The sequence below is a fragment of the Lipotes vexillifer genome, unplaced genomic scaffold (genome assembly GCF_000442215.2).
Source record: "Lipotes vexillifer unplaced genomic scaffold, Lipotes_vexillifer_v1.1 scaffold5, whole genome shotgun sequence".
Lineage (NCBI taxonomy): Eukaryota > Metazoa > Chordata > Mammalia > Artiodactyla > Lipotidae > Lipotes > Lipotes vexillifer.
Window position 1 is genome coordinate 190,608 of NW_006788592.1, and position 13,052 is coordinate 203,659.

General features: G+C 46.3%; 1 protein-coding gene across 4 annotated transcripts in view; it reads right to left on the reverse strand.

The window, feature by feature from the left end:
* The window catches only part of BDNF (brain derived neurotrophic factor), a 59,952-nt gene extending 55,316 nt beyond the window's left edge, over positions 1-4,636 (reverse strand). Inside the window, exon 1 of one of the 4 annotated variants that reach the window (XM_007461679.1) lies at positions 4,299-4,636. In XM_007461679.1, the coding sequence (XP_007461741.1) occupies positions 4,299-4,301 (3 nt within the window). In that variant the 5' untranslated portion in view covers positions 4,302-4,636. Of the gene's footprint in view, positions 1-2,362; positions 2,505-3,214; positions 3,591-4,298 lie in introns of those variants that run through there. The other 3 variants (XM_007461685.1, XM_007461682.1, XM_007461686.1) reach the window with 3 other exon arrangements.
* Positions 4,637-13,052: the final 8,416 nt, after the last annotated feature.

A 13,052-nucleotide genomic window follows, 5' to 3' on the forward strand; every position in this document is an offset into this window, starting at 1 on the left:
GGAAAGAGTCTGGTAAGTGAACGAAGAATCATATGTATTTTGATTTTAGATATTTTAAAGGTATTCTTTCCAATTTACATTGATTGGCAATTTTACAAATAATATTTTGTGAACCAACAAGAAGCTTGCTTTTAAAATCCCATTTACTGCCTTACCATATAAATTAGACGATATTTAAAAATAACTAGCATTCTGGTTCAATCAAATGAAAATGCTGTATGCAGAGAATGACATAGTATACCTCCCTCTTACGGAGTGTCTTCTTCCCAGTTTGCAAGGCTCTTTCAAACATTCTCTTCTATCCTCCAAAAATTGCTGTGTTGTAGGTCTTACTATCAGTGACACTGAAAAAGCTATTGGCAAAATGAATATATTTTCATCTGAATCAGTACTGATATAGTCCATTGGGGGAGCTAGACCAAGCTAAAATCTCACACACAGAAATATTAATATACAAGACCAGGGGGTACAAAAGTAGGCTAGGTTACTGTTCATTTTTTTAAGGTTAAAAATATCCCCCTCCTCTTTCTTCCCTTCTCCTCTGTAACACCTTCTAATCTTCTGTCAGGTTTCAAACAGGACAGTTGAAATTTCTCGCCTTCGTGCTGAAGGGCTCTATGTAAATACACATAAACAGTGAATATCAGGTGCACTAATTCTTAAAGTGATACTCATTCTCACGACACTTCAGGCGAAACCATTTCATCTACAAGTCAAGGATGTTTATAGGTGCGCGTGTGACAGAGGATGACGTGACACTTTTGAGGTTTAAGTTGTTAAAGATCTCGAGGTTACAAGAATTAGTTAAGCATTTTCCCTCCTTGTCTCCCGAAGACTCGAAATCTACAATTTTCTCCATTCGACTGTCAAGATAAATTGGCATGTCGACTAAAAGCATAATATTCCCCTAACGGTGCATTCATTTAAAGCCCTAGGAGCTGTATTAGGTAGCAGCGGGTATTCGCTAGCAAGGCATCTCGAGGAGAGAGGGAACTCTAAGATTTAGAGTGACAGATGATTTTTTTCTCATCCATCAAACCGCCTCAAAATGTCACAATATTTACACCTCTTCCTTGGTGAATCCAGAGACAGGCAGACAGGGGAAAAAAAAAAAAAAAAAAAAAAAGCCGACCGGCTGCCGCTTGATTTGGGCAAAAGGAGGCGTTGCACCTTTAAATTCTGCCCCTCCATTCCCCGTTACCCCCCGCCCCCTTCTCGGGATTTTGCAATAAATCTCCCAGTTCTGCTTTCAGCCCTGCAGATCCGTATTTAAAACAGCACCATCTGGGAAGGGTGGGTGGCGATGGTGATGCGGACTCCTTGGAGTTCCTTTGCAGCACGCTTGGAATTGCATCAGACTGATCAGAAATCCCCCCCCCCCCCAATGCATCAGACTGATCAGAAATCCCCCCGCCCCCAAGCCCAGCCCCTCCCGCCTCGCTCCCCTCCCAGGCCCTCCCCTCCCCTCCCTGCGCGTAGATCCGACTGAGAAAATGACTGGATCTCGGAACAATCTGTGCCCCATTCGCTGCAGCCTTGCTCCGTAAACCCTGCCCAACGCTCCCTTTGTGTGCCGAGCAGCCTATCACGGTCATCTGATCCTAGTGCCTGGTTTTTATTTTTTTTCCTTCTAAATCTCCACAATATCCTCGCATTGCCTATGAATCCATCCTTTTCACCTGAGCAGAGTTGGAATTCTTTCTCTTTTCGTTCGCTAGAACAGTCAAGTGAGTTTCGGAAATAGGTTTTCCCCCTACGCTCCCCCCTACCCCCATCCAAGCCTTGCCTCTTAATTAAGAAGGGCTGATCCAGGAAGGAGGAGTCCAGGACGCTCAAGCCCTGGGGCGAAGACTACCGAGGGGCTTGGCCGGGAGGCCGGAACAAAGGGCCTGGGAAGGGGGTGGGTTGAGGGTTGTAGGAGTGTGGAGTGGACGGTGGCCCCCGCGCAGGGGTGCGCAAGTCCCTGGACTCCCAGTGGAGAGGCAGGACAACGCTGCCGCGCGCTCGCTGTCCCCCCGGGGCGGAGGCGGGGAGGTGGAACGGAAGGCTGGGAGGCTCTGAGCAGCTTCGATCACCCCCGCCCCCCGGCCCACCCGGGCGGCTGCGGCGGCGGCCCGGCGGCGAGCCGGCCGCCCTCCACACGCGCCTCCGGGTGCAACCTCGCGCTGGCTGGGCGGTCTGTGCGCCCAGCTGATTGGTGGCTCGGTCCAGCCGCCGCGCGGAGCGACGAGTGTTCACCTCCGCCTCCCCGAGCCTCCCAGGCCCCCTCCCCCGGCCCGCTCCCTGGCTCTTCGGCCCGTAAAGGACCTTCTCCTCCCAAGTAGACGCCCCCTTTTCCTTAGTTACCCCGACTGACTCGGACCTGGGCTCAGAGAGGCATCCAGCCTGGCGGGGGAGCGGAGCTCGGTCTCGGCGGCTCCCCTTCCCCTGAGAAAGCGGGAGCCCTCTAAGCCAGCACCCGAAACTCGTAGGGAGGGAGGGAAGAAGGGGAGAGGAAAAAAAAAGAAAGAAAGAAAGAAAACAACCAGAAAGAAACATCCAGCCAGGCGCGAGGGCGACGGAGGGGAAGAGAGAATAAGGAAGGGACGGAGGCAGGAGGAGGGGGCGGGGTGGAAGGAGGTGGGGGCGGGAAGGAGGGAGGGGGAGAGAGAGGGAGGGAGGGATACAGAGAGAATGAATCCTTTGCCTAGAAGAGCTGAAATTACCTTGATTCATTTTGTGTTGGAGATTTGGCGTTACCTCCTACCCTCTCCCCAACCTCCACCTCCTCTTTCCTCACCGCACACCACCTCCACCGCCTAATTCTAAATGGTACAAAGTCAAAATTTAGGAAATCGAATGTTGTGTAAAAGCTTCATAATTAATGAACCTACTGTACACACACACACACACACACACACACCCTGGCAAAGAAAACGGAAAAGAAGCAGATGAAGGGGAGAAAAAGAAATCTTACATTTGAATCAGACATTTGCAGGTCCAAGTTAACTAAACTCAATATATCCGCAGAAAAACTGAGCTTCCCCACCCCCCTTCTCGCTTTACCCCAAGGCTCTCACCTAGGGCAATTCAAACTGGGCAAATACCAGGAAACAACCCCCCTCCCACACTCTCCTTCTACTTCCTCCCCTCCACCGCGCGTCCTCTCGGGAAGATCGAGTATCAAAATAGCTCAAAATTTGGGGTTGCAGGGGGTCCCCGCCCCGGTGCTTACCTTCTTTGCGGCTTACACCACCCCGGTGGCTAGATCCTGGAGATAAACACTTGCATTTCCCAAAGTTAACCCAGTATACCAACCCGGAGCTTGCCAAGAGTCTATTCCAGCCTACACCGCTAGGAAGCCAACTTCAGCGAGCTCAACGAGGGGACCAAACTGGGGCTCGATTTCCAAACGCTCCGCTCCAAAATCTGACTCTCTCTCCAGCCCCGATCTCAGTGTGAGCCGAACCTCCGAAAAGACGCTTCTTAAGGGCGACACAGGGCCGGCTTTCTGCGGGGCCGAGACGGCTACCTGGGGTACCACCACCTAGGACAAATCCGTTGGCTCTGTCCAAGGTGCTGAATGGGCTCGTATTTCCCGGATTACACACCCGGCGCAGCGGGAGGAAAAGGATAAAAAATCTCTAATTAAGTGATATTTGATATTGCTCTAGACGGTTTCTTGCACTTCCTTACGTTTTGTCACGTGCAGATGGCTTTGCCAAAGCCATCCTGTTAATAGTCGATCACATGTTGATGAGACCCCTTTCTTCTATGAGAGGCTTACCCATTTCATTACCGGTGATATGCCCTTCTGACTTATTTCTCTCCCACCAACCCCACCCCCATCTGCACCCAAACTCCCAGTCTCTATCCCATCCTTACCCCTACTCCACCCCCTAACCCCAATCTCTAATAGCATGATTGTTTTTAGATGGAAGTTAACCTCCTTGCGAATGTCAATTACATGCCCATATATAAATCATAGAATATGCTCATACACCACACACATAGAGGCAGAGAATGGAATGCAAGAAGGCTGGGAGAGAAGCATCAGCCTTGAACAGCCAATATAACACACACACACACACACACACACACACACACCCAACTCCAAGTTTGTTCCACGCAGTTCCACATTGCTGTGTTAAATCTCAAATGATTCCAATTAAAGTTGCACTGTGTAAAAACCCGATTCTCCTGGCCTGAGTAGCTGCTGTTCTTTGGCGTGTGAAGTGCTAGGAAGAGCTGTGATATGCCCGTTGTTAAGCAACATGTCAAGATTTTTCAATTATAATGCAGGGTTTATTGCTACTCACCATCGTGCCTTTGCTGTCCTGGAGACTCAAGTGTCTTAAAATCCCGTCTCCCCAACAGATGCTGGAAGGTAATGTGTCTTGTTTGAAGTCATCATGTGAGAAGTTCGGCTTTGCTCAGTGGATCGCCCACCACTTGGTGTGACTTATGAATCTAATAACCCTTTGCAATATCCGCAAGCTTAAACTGTCAACCACCTTGGCGACTACAGAAGACAAAGCAACTGTCATCGATGTTGTAAAACCTATAGATTTACGCAAACGCCCTCACTCCCAGAGACACGTTTCCTTTTGAGTTCTTACGTGATTCTAATGAATGAGCGAGGTTACCAATGACTGCCCAAGTGCCCTGCTATATAGCGGTGGTTCCTGGGGCTGCCTCCCAACCGCCGGTCACTGGGTCCTGGCACAGAAAGTTCCCGGGGAGTTTCAGGGTACCCTCATAAAAATAACCCAGCCTGCACACTTGCCCACTGTTCAGGTCACACCTGGGGCTCTGGCAAAGCTGAGCTCGACTCGGGAGATTTCCCTGTCGCCAGGTAAGAAAAACCTTCGCCTAGTCAGGCTAGGGCGGGAAGACCGCTGGGGAACTTGTTGCTTATCAGAGCCAGCAGGCTACCGCTTTAATAATAATACCAGAAAAGCTCAGGGGGAGGGTGTGAGGGGGGGCGGCAACGACGACGACTATCTGTGCTGTTTACGTGACCAACTCACTGTGACTCCCTTGGTAAAAAGGAAACTTCTTAGAAAAGTTCGTGCCCCTCCCCCTTCCCCCATGACTAAGGGTCTCCAGCTGATGAGGTCTTGAGTGATGATCAAATGTGTGTGGGGGGCGATGGGGGGATAGACGGGGAGGGCGTGTGGGTGAGTGACTTGTCCTTGGGAACAACTACTTGCGTCGAAGCGCGCATCAGCCCGGCAACTTTCCCTTTCCCTCTTAGGGACTGATGACTAGGCGAGAGGCACTCGGGCGAGCCACTAGTTGCCCACAGGAACCTGTGTAAACCGAGCTCTCGGGCGGCCGAGTTGAATGAAGTTATGACTGCGTTTGCTCTAATGGCTTATGGCTTCTCAAATGTGAGTTAACAGCCCCGGTGCGCAGCTAGGTCGGCATGGAGCGCCGCGGAGAGTGGAGCCGCGGGCAAAGGCAGGGAGGGGTGCCTCTGCAGCGGCTCGGCGCTCCGCGTCCGCTCCTTGCTTCTTCCCCTGAGTCGCTTCCGCATCGTCCGGGGGCTCCCGGGCCACCAGGGCGCCCGGGTGAGCGCGATGGGAAGTAGAGCCGCGCGCCGGAGGAGCGGGGGCTGGGGTGGAGAGCCGCGGGAGGGGGCTCTCCCAGGAAGCCCCGCGCTGAGCACCCGCGCTTCCCTACCAGTGGCGGCGCAGGCTGGGAGGTGGAGAGGTCACGTGTCGGCGGAAAGTAACTTAGAAGGCATAGAATGAACTTCAAGGAGAAGAAAAAAGCACAAGACGACAAACCAGCTCCCCACCCCTCACCCGCACCTCCCTCGTCCCCCGTGTGTAAAATAAAGGTAAAGGAGGGAGAGGTGGGAGAGGGGCGCCGCTCCCTGCTGGAGACCTGGGGAGAGCTCGAGAAATCGCAGGCAACGAGCTGTATAACCCGGTCGTTGGCAACGTCCCCCCAGCCTAGGGAGGCGCTAACCCAAGGTAGCTTTCCACTGAAGCCGCCCTTTGCCTCCCCCCAGCCGGCGCCTCCACAGCCGAGCAGAGGAACGGAAGACGAATGTAAACCAGTTGTTATGGAGATGTCGGTCGCTCTGAGGAGCGCAAGTGCCCTGGAAAGTCCCCAGACGCATTTCAGGTTTCGTCGTTTAGGCACCAACACCAAGATTTTACTCTCCACCCAGAGTTCCCACGAAGGGGAGCCCACCAACGGCGCCACAGGCCTTGGCCGCGGCGCCATTGACTGCAGGGATGAGACAGAGAGATGCTGCAGAAGATGGTGGACAGCTCTTAAGTTTCAGACCATCCAGCCCTTTCCAATTTCCAGTTTCTTTATGCTGATCAAAAGTGCTGTATCTGAATGACAATCGTGCTTCCTTAGGTGTATAAACCTCAGTTACACCATAGGATGATTAGAAGCAAGAGAACATTGGCATTTAGTGGCTGCTTCAAGGTCCTGCTCCTCTCCCCCTCCTATTCCAGAAATGCCTTACTTATGGAAAACAGACTTCACTTCCTAATTCTGTATATGGACTTCTGTTCATTTGAATCTCCATTGGTACCGGGTTATCATTACTGTAAGTCCAGTGTTGAGTTGATATCGCTCTAGAGATGTTTCCAGAGCCAACCTAGCTTATCCTAGGCTCCAGCCAAGATACATATATGCAAATGCTTATCAGACCTCATTAGGGACAGTTCTAGACTTGCCAGGCTCCTAGAGACCTGAGATAGGTCATCATAAAAGGATGCCAGACACCTCCACAGTCACCAACACAACAGTTCCCTCCAACTAAAAGGACTGCTCAGATTGTCCACAAATTGCCACTTTTTGTCGATCCATGAATTAGCCAGCAGATGCTGCCCTAAGACTGGAACAGCTGGCACATACCATCCTCAGAGATCTTGGGGTACAGGTTTTGTGGACAAAACTGGTTTCCTGAGAAAGCAATTCATAATGCTGTAATTAAGTATTCAGTGTCTCTAGTACAGATCTGAAATCTTGAAATAACACAGGGAGATGATTACTCTGTGGACATAATTACCCCCCACTGTCATCTAGGTGATATATTTATATGACTTTTTCCTCAGTAGTGGTGGTCTGTATAGAGACTATTAGTTACTTCTCTGGTGGATCCTTATTCTGAAAATTAATGTCATATTTTATAGTGGGATACCCTAAATTGTTAGCTTGGGTGCCTGGGGATTCAAAACATGAACAATTGATTAGTTTGAAATGATTTAGACAATACATGATCGTGCTGAAAATATTTCCCAAGGAATATTTTTGACCACTGTTCTTCTTTCTTGGAATCATTACTAAAACCTACAACTCACAGACCAAGATGAAGGACAAGAGTTGTCATATAACGAGAGTTGCTATAGAGAGTTAGGGAGAGAAGAGATGGTGTCTGACACACATATATTTTCCTCTCTTGATTTCTCAGTGATCTGAAGAAGAATTCTCTTCTCTTGGTTTGTTATCAGCTTTCCACCTTTTAATCTCCATCCACTCACTTACATATTTTCTTTTTTTCCACCTGCAGAAATCCAGTTTCTAATATAAGCAAAGGTTGCAGTCATTTAATTTGTTAAGAGAGATGCCAAGTACTGGACCTGCCACAGTTTTAATCTCAGGAGCACTTATTCTGGAGGCCATCTCATTTTCTCCACAAGAACCTAGTCAGCTATGATATGAATATCACACCTGTCTGGGTTCATCTGATCCCATTCATTTTTAGTAATGGTAAGAACATTTCAAGCTGAACAGTAAACAAAGCTTGTTCCTTAAAGATTACCATGTAACAATGTAGCCAAATTTAAAGCAAAGTGTATTAATACAACCCAGAAGGAAGGATTTTTGCTTTCAAACCACCAGTACTGTTCTTTATTGGTGAATTGTTTGATGTTCACATGCAGTTTTCTACCAAAGCCATAGTCATAAAGTTTATCCTCTGCCTGTACCTTTATGAACAAGGGTACAAAAATTAATAAGAAGGGGCTTATCAAGACTAGGAGGCACAAAGATATCATTAAGTAGATGTGTCAAGAGTCTCAGAATTAATGGGAGAGAGGGAACAAACCAGGAGTCTACAAAATCAGAAATGAAAAAGGACTCCTTTTGTTTAGGGAACTAACAGATGCTTGGAATATCTCTTGAGACAGTCTCTCTCTCTTAATTTCTAAAAGGAAATTCAGCAAGTCACACTGAAAAGAATGGTTTGGGTACTCCCTCCCCCATATCAAGGCAGAAGTAATGAGATAGTAATTCATTCTTTCCTCCCAACTTCTTTCCCCAAATCTGTCTGTTTGTACTTAACTGCCAAGCTCTCCATCTCACCTTGTGTTGGATAGATTATTCCCATCCTTCCTCCTTACTTTTATTTCCTCTCCCTCCCCTTCAGTACTTGCTCTGTGCCAGACACTTTGACAGAGGCCGATGATCCGTATATTAAGAATTCCCTACCCTAAAGAATCTCAGAGTCTAATAGACCCAAGATCTAATGTATGAAGGGTCATTGAGTCGGGTGAAGATGATACAGTTGAAGAGCACATGCTTAATTATTGCCAAGAGGTCAACAGTTACCTTCTGCGAACTAAGGATCAGTTGTTATAATCAATGAAGGAAAGTGTTCACAGAAAGGCTTCAGAGGGTGACAAAATTGCTGTCTTGGAGGCTTAGGGAAAAAAAAAAACAAAAAACAAGTAGCAAAAGAGTTCTGCTTATGATATAAGAAGTGATTCTGACCAGGTAGGAAGAAAGATTGGCTCTCTTAGTCACTTCCTGATCTATAATGGTTCTCCACAGGCAATAGAAGGAGAAGCAAAAATCACGATGCACAAATTGGAAAGCTTTCTGAAAACAAGAATAGGAAACAATTGCCAAGAACCTGGTGTTGAGCTCATATCTAAAAAGAACTCAAGGAATCTTCCATCTACAAACCTAGTTTAGTTAGAAAGGAAACAATCAGAGCATCAAAAAGAAGCAAGCAAGAGAAAGGCTTCGAAAAGTTATGATTTAGTTGCAATAACCTCTGTGCATTCCTGAGTCTGACAAGTAGCATGAGACAGAAGATCTGGATATGACTTAACTCAATTTCAGGAAAACCAGACAACCCTATAAGGAGGCTGAAGCAAGACCACGTGGAATATTGAGGAAGAACTGAATGATGCTGTCTAAACCATCTTACAGACAAGAAATGAATAAAAGGAAGTCTGGGTGGCAAGTAGAGAAGTGATGCTGTTAATACGAAAAGTTGATAGGGGATTAAGACAGGTCAACATGTCAGGTCAGGGCTCGTGAGCAAATATACTGAGCTAAATGTGAGATCATATTAGAAAGTGAATAAAAAGAGAAAGCAAATCCCCAGGGTGTCACATAACTTAGGATCATGGAAAGACAAGTGAAAACTAGTAAAAGTGTCTATATTGTGATAGGGCCTTACAAGGTATGTTTCTGATCAAATCTGCCTAGAACATCTGGAGGGAAACTTTCACAGGTGCAAAACGATGCTTCTCATAATTAACGTGCACATGAATCTCCTGGGCAGTTTGTTAAAAGTGGATTCTGAGTCTAGGGTGGGGACCAAGATTTGGCATTTTTAACAAATTTCCAGGTTGGACTGTTCTTCACCAATGCTGCTTCAGCCTATGGTATTGTCTGCATTATGGCTTCACTGAAAACTAGCTAATCTCTTTATTAACTGCAGTGAATGCCAAATAACAAAAAATAATTCAAGGAAGAGACCTGTTCCTTTCACCCTAATGTTACACGAATCACAAACTCTAGATTACTTTTCAACCCATTAATTCCAGAAAGTTCCTGAATACAATAAGCATCAACCTCTCAACAGTAACACTGCCATAGTTTGAATGTTTGTCATTTCATATGTATTGGAATAAAAGAAAAGAGAATGAGCTTGGAATATATTGGGCACATTGCAAAACTGAAAAGGAGTAAGGGAAAATTATTCTAGTCATGTAAAGAGGATTGGTTAGGTCATATTATGAGTCCTGAGCTCATTCTGGGTTTCTTTCTATAAATAGGATATTTTGGAACTAGAGAAGGCATAGCAGAAGGCAACCAGAATGACAGAGGGATTTGGGGAATTTGCTTCTGCTGAAAGGTTAAAGAAACTAGGTCTGTTTTCTTTTGTAAGGAGAGGAACGTTGGTACCTCACTGAGGTGATATCATTCTGAAACTAGTGGAAGTAATAGGATGCGACAAGAGTACCTTATGGAAACAAGAGTAGAAGGATTCTGGCAAGGAATGAAGGCCAGAAGAATGGCTCTAGCTTCTCTAAGGGCCTTCAGTTAGCAGTGTTCCTATTGGCAAAATTCCACTAGTCACAAAAGGAGTGGTAAACACTGGATTTAGATCAGGAAATAAGTGAGAGATACAGAATTAGGCAGCAAGGAGGCATCTTATCTCTTTCTTCATTGAGAACATTTTCAAACGGGCATTTATGAATCCTATAGAAGCCCTGCACTCATAGCACACGATGAACTTTATTAACACTCCCCAGGCTCAAGGACTTTGCTTCTGTAACATATTTCTGCTTCCTCTTCATCCCCAAATGGTTCCATAAGTTCAGCAAAAAATGTAAATAATCAATTGCAATATGCAGGGCTCTTCCTCTAAGTTACTTTTTTTTTTTTTTTTTTTGCATCAATCCTGGAAAACATTCTCTTTTTCAGTTGATAGAAAAGCATTGTTCAGGACTTTGCATATGATATCCTAACATCTTCATCTGATCCCTGAAGTTCAGAGATGGAAGTACTTGCAAGCCACTCTGGTCAGTCCCACCATTTTAATTAATTAATTAATTAATTAATTAGTCTATTTATTTTTGGCTGTGTTGGGACTTCATTGCTGCACACGGGCTTTCTCTAGTTGCGGGGTAAGTGGGGGCTACTCTTCGTTGCGGACCGTGGGCTTCTCATTGCGGTGGCTTCTCTTGTTGCAGAGCAGGACTCTAGGCGTGTGGGCTTCAGTAGTTGTGGCACGCAGGCTCAGTAGTTGTGGCTCGGGGGCTCTAGAGCGCAGGCTCAGTAGTTTTGGCGCATGGGCTTAGTTGCTCCGCGGCATATGGGACCCTCCCAGACCAGGGCTCGAACACGTGTGCCCTGCATTGACAGGCAGATTCTCAACCACTGCAACACTAGGGAAGTCCCCCCATCATTTTGTAGCAGGGGAATATAGAACTCATTGAGTTGATAATCATGCAGTTTTGTCTATTTGGTACTGGAATATATACACTTAACAGAAACTTTGAAAATTCCCCAATAAACTATTTGGAAAATATTAGTCATGCAATGAGTTAACTCAGAACTCTAGTCCTCTGTCTTTTCAATAAGACAACCCACGTGGGAGGAATTGATCTAGGTCCACTGCTTTAAGTGATCTCAAGCCTCTGTGAATGGTCAGTAGTTCAGGAAATCAGGTGGGAGAAGGAGGCAGTTCTCTCTAGCTTCTCCATTCTTCTGGCCTTCATTCCTTGCCAGAAATATATGATGCTATTATCTCTCTCTCTCTCTCTCTCTCTCTCTTTCTTTTTAACATCGTTATTGGAGTATAATTGCTTTACAATGGTGTGCTAGTTTCTGCTTTATAACAAAGTGAATCAGCTATACATATATATATATATACATATCCCCATATCTCCCCCCTCTTGCGTCTCCCTCCCACCCTCTCTATCCCACCCCTCTAGGTGGTCACTCTCTCTTTTTTAAAAATAAATTTATTTATTTATTTATTTATTTATTTTTGGCTGCGTTGGGTCTTTGTTGCTGCACGCGGGCTTTCTCTGGTTGCGGCAAGCAGGGGCTACTCTTCGTTGCGGTGCTCAGTCTTCTCATTCTCATTGTGGCTCTAGGTGCACGGGCTCCAGTAGTTGTGGCATGAGGGCTCAGTAGTTGTGGCTCGTGGGCTCTAGAGCATAAGCTCAGTAGTTGTGGCTCACGAGCTTAGTTGCTGGGCGGCACGTAGGATCTCTCCACAGCAGGGCTTGAACCTGTGTGCTCTGCGTTGGCAGGCGGATTCTTAACCACTGTGCCACCAGGGAAGTCCCTTAATTATTGTTTTTTAATTGTAGCTTACTTTCTGCTAGAATATTGTGACAAGCCAGTCTCAATTAACTATAGTGTCCCCTCCCTCCCCTGCGCCCCCAACACACAGTGGCTGGTATATAACTGAAGCTTAATATAATTTTGTTACATGAATTGAAATTAAACTGATCCTTTTACCTCTGGGAAGACTAGTTTTCTAACCTCATATAATATAGAGACCTAGATTGGAATGCAAAGTGAGACCGGGAGGGGAACATGGAATACCAATTGCCCTACCTTCCGGGAAGGCTTAAACCACATCTGGAGTCTCCCCTTCCCCCATCTCCATCCTAGAAGGTAGCAGATGCATCCTAGAAGAAGCCTCGACAGAACATAGGCCAACTCCTTTCTACAATGGAGGTTATTCTTGAAACCCAAGAACTACAAATCAAAGATGGGGTATACACTGCAAATTAGGGGGAACTAATGAGATGACTCAGAGTCCCAGAATGGGTCTGAGTTTGCAAATCACTGAGGAGATGTTCCCAAAGTCTTGACAGATCTATGTTAAGGCAGAAACAAGGACATCTTATTCTCCAATATTACTGTGATTCAGAATCTAAATAGTGACCTGAACGCCAGAAATGTCAGCCAAGAAATAGAAAAAAGAATGAGCAGGCCTGAGATCTGGGTCTGAATAAAATAATTGTGAAAAGCCTGGAATTTCAAGAGAAAAAGAGGAATCTCTGGCCCCTACACTGGGCCCTTCTTGGTTCCTCTGCCTCTGTTTCCTGCCCCCTGTAAGGCAGGACACAAGTCTTGGAAAAGGGCTGCACTGGAAAGAACTCTCATTCCTACTGTATTACTCACTGTATAGTCTGACTTTGGCAAATCATTTTCTCTCTCTGGGCCTCAGTTTTTCTACTTATATAATGGCATTAGATTTGACATTTGTTATGTCAAACCGAATTCCATTTGAGCTGAACTACATCTCTCCAAATTCATCTTTTGAAGTCCTGATCCTTAGTACC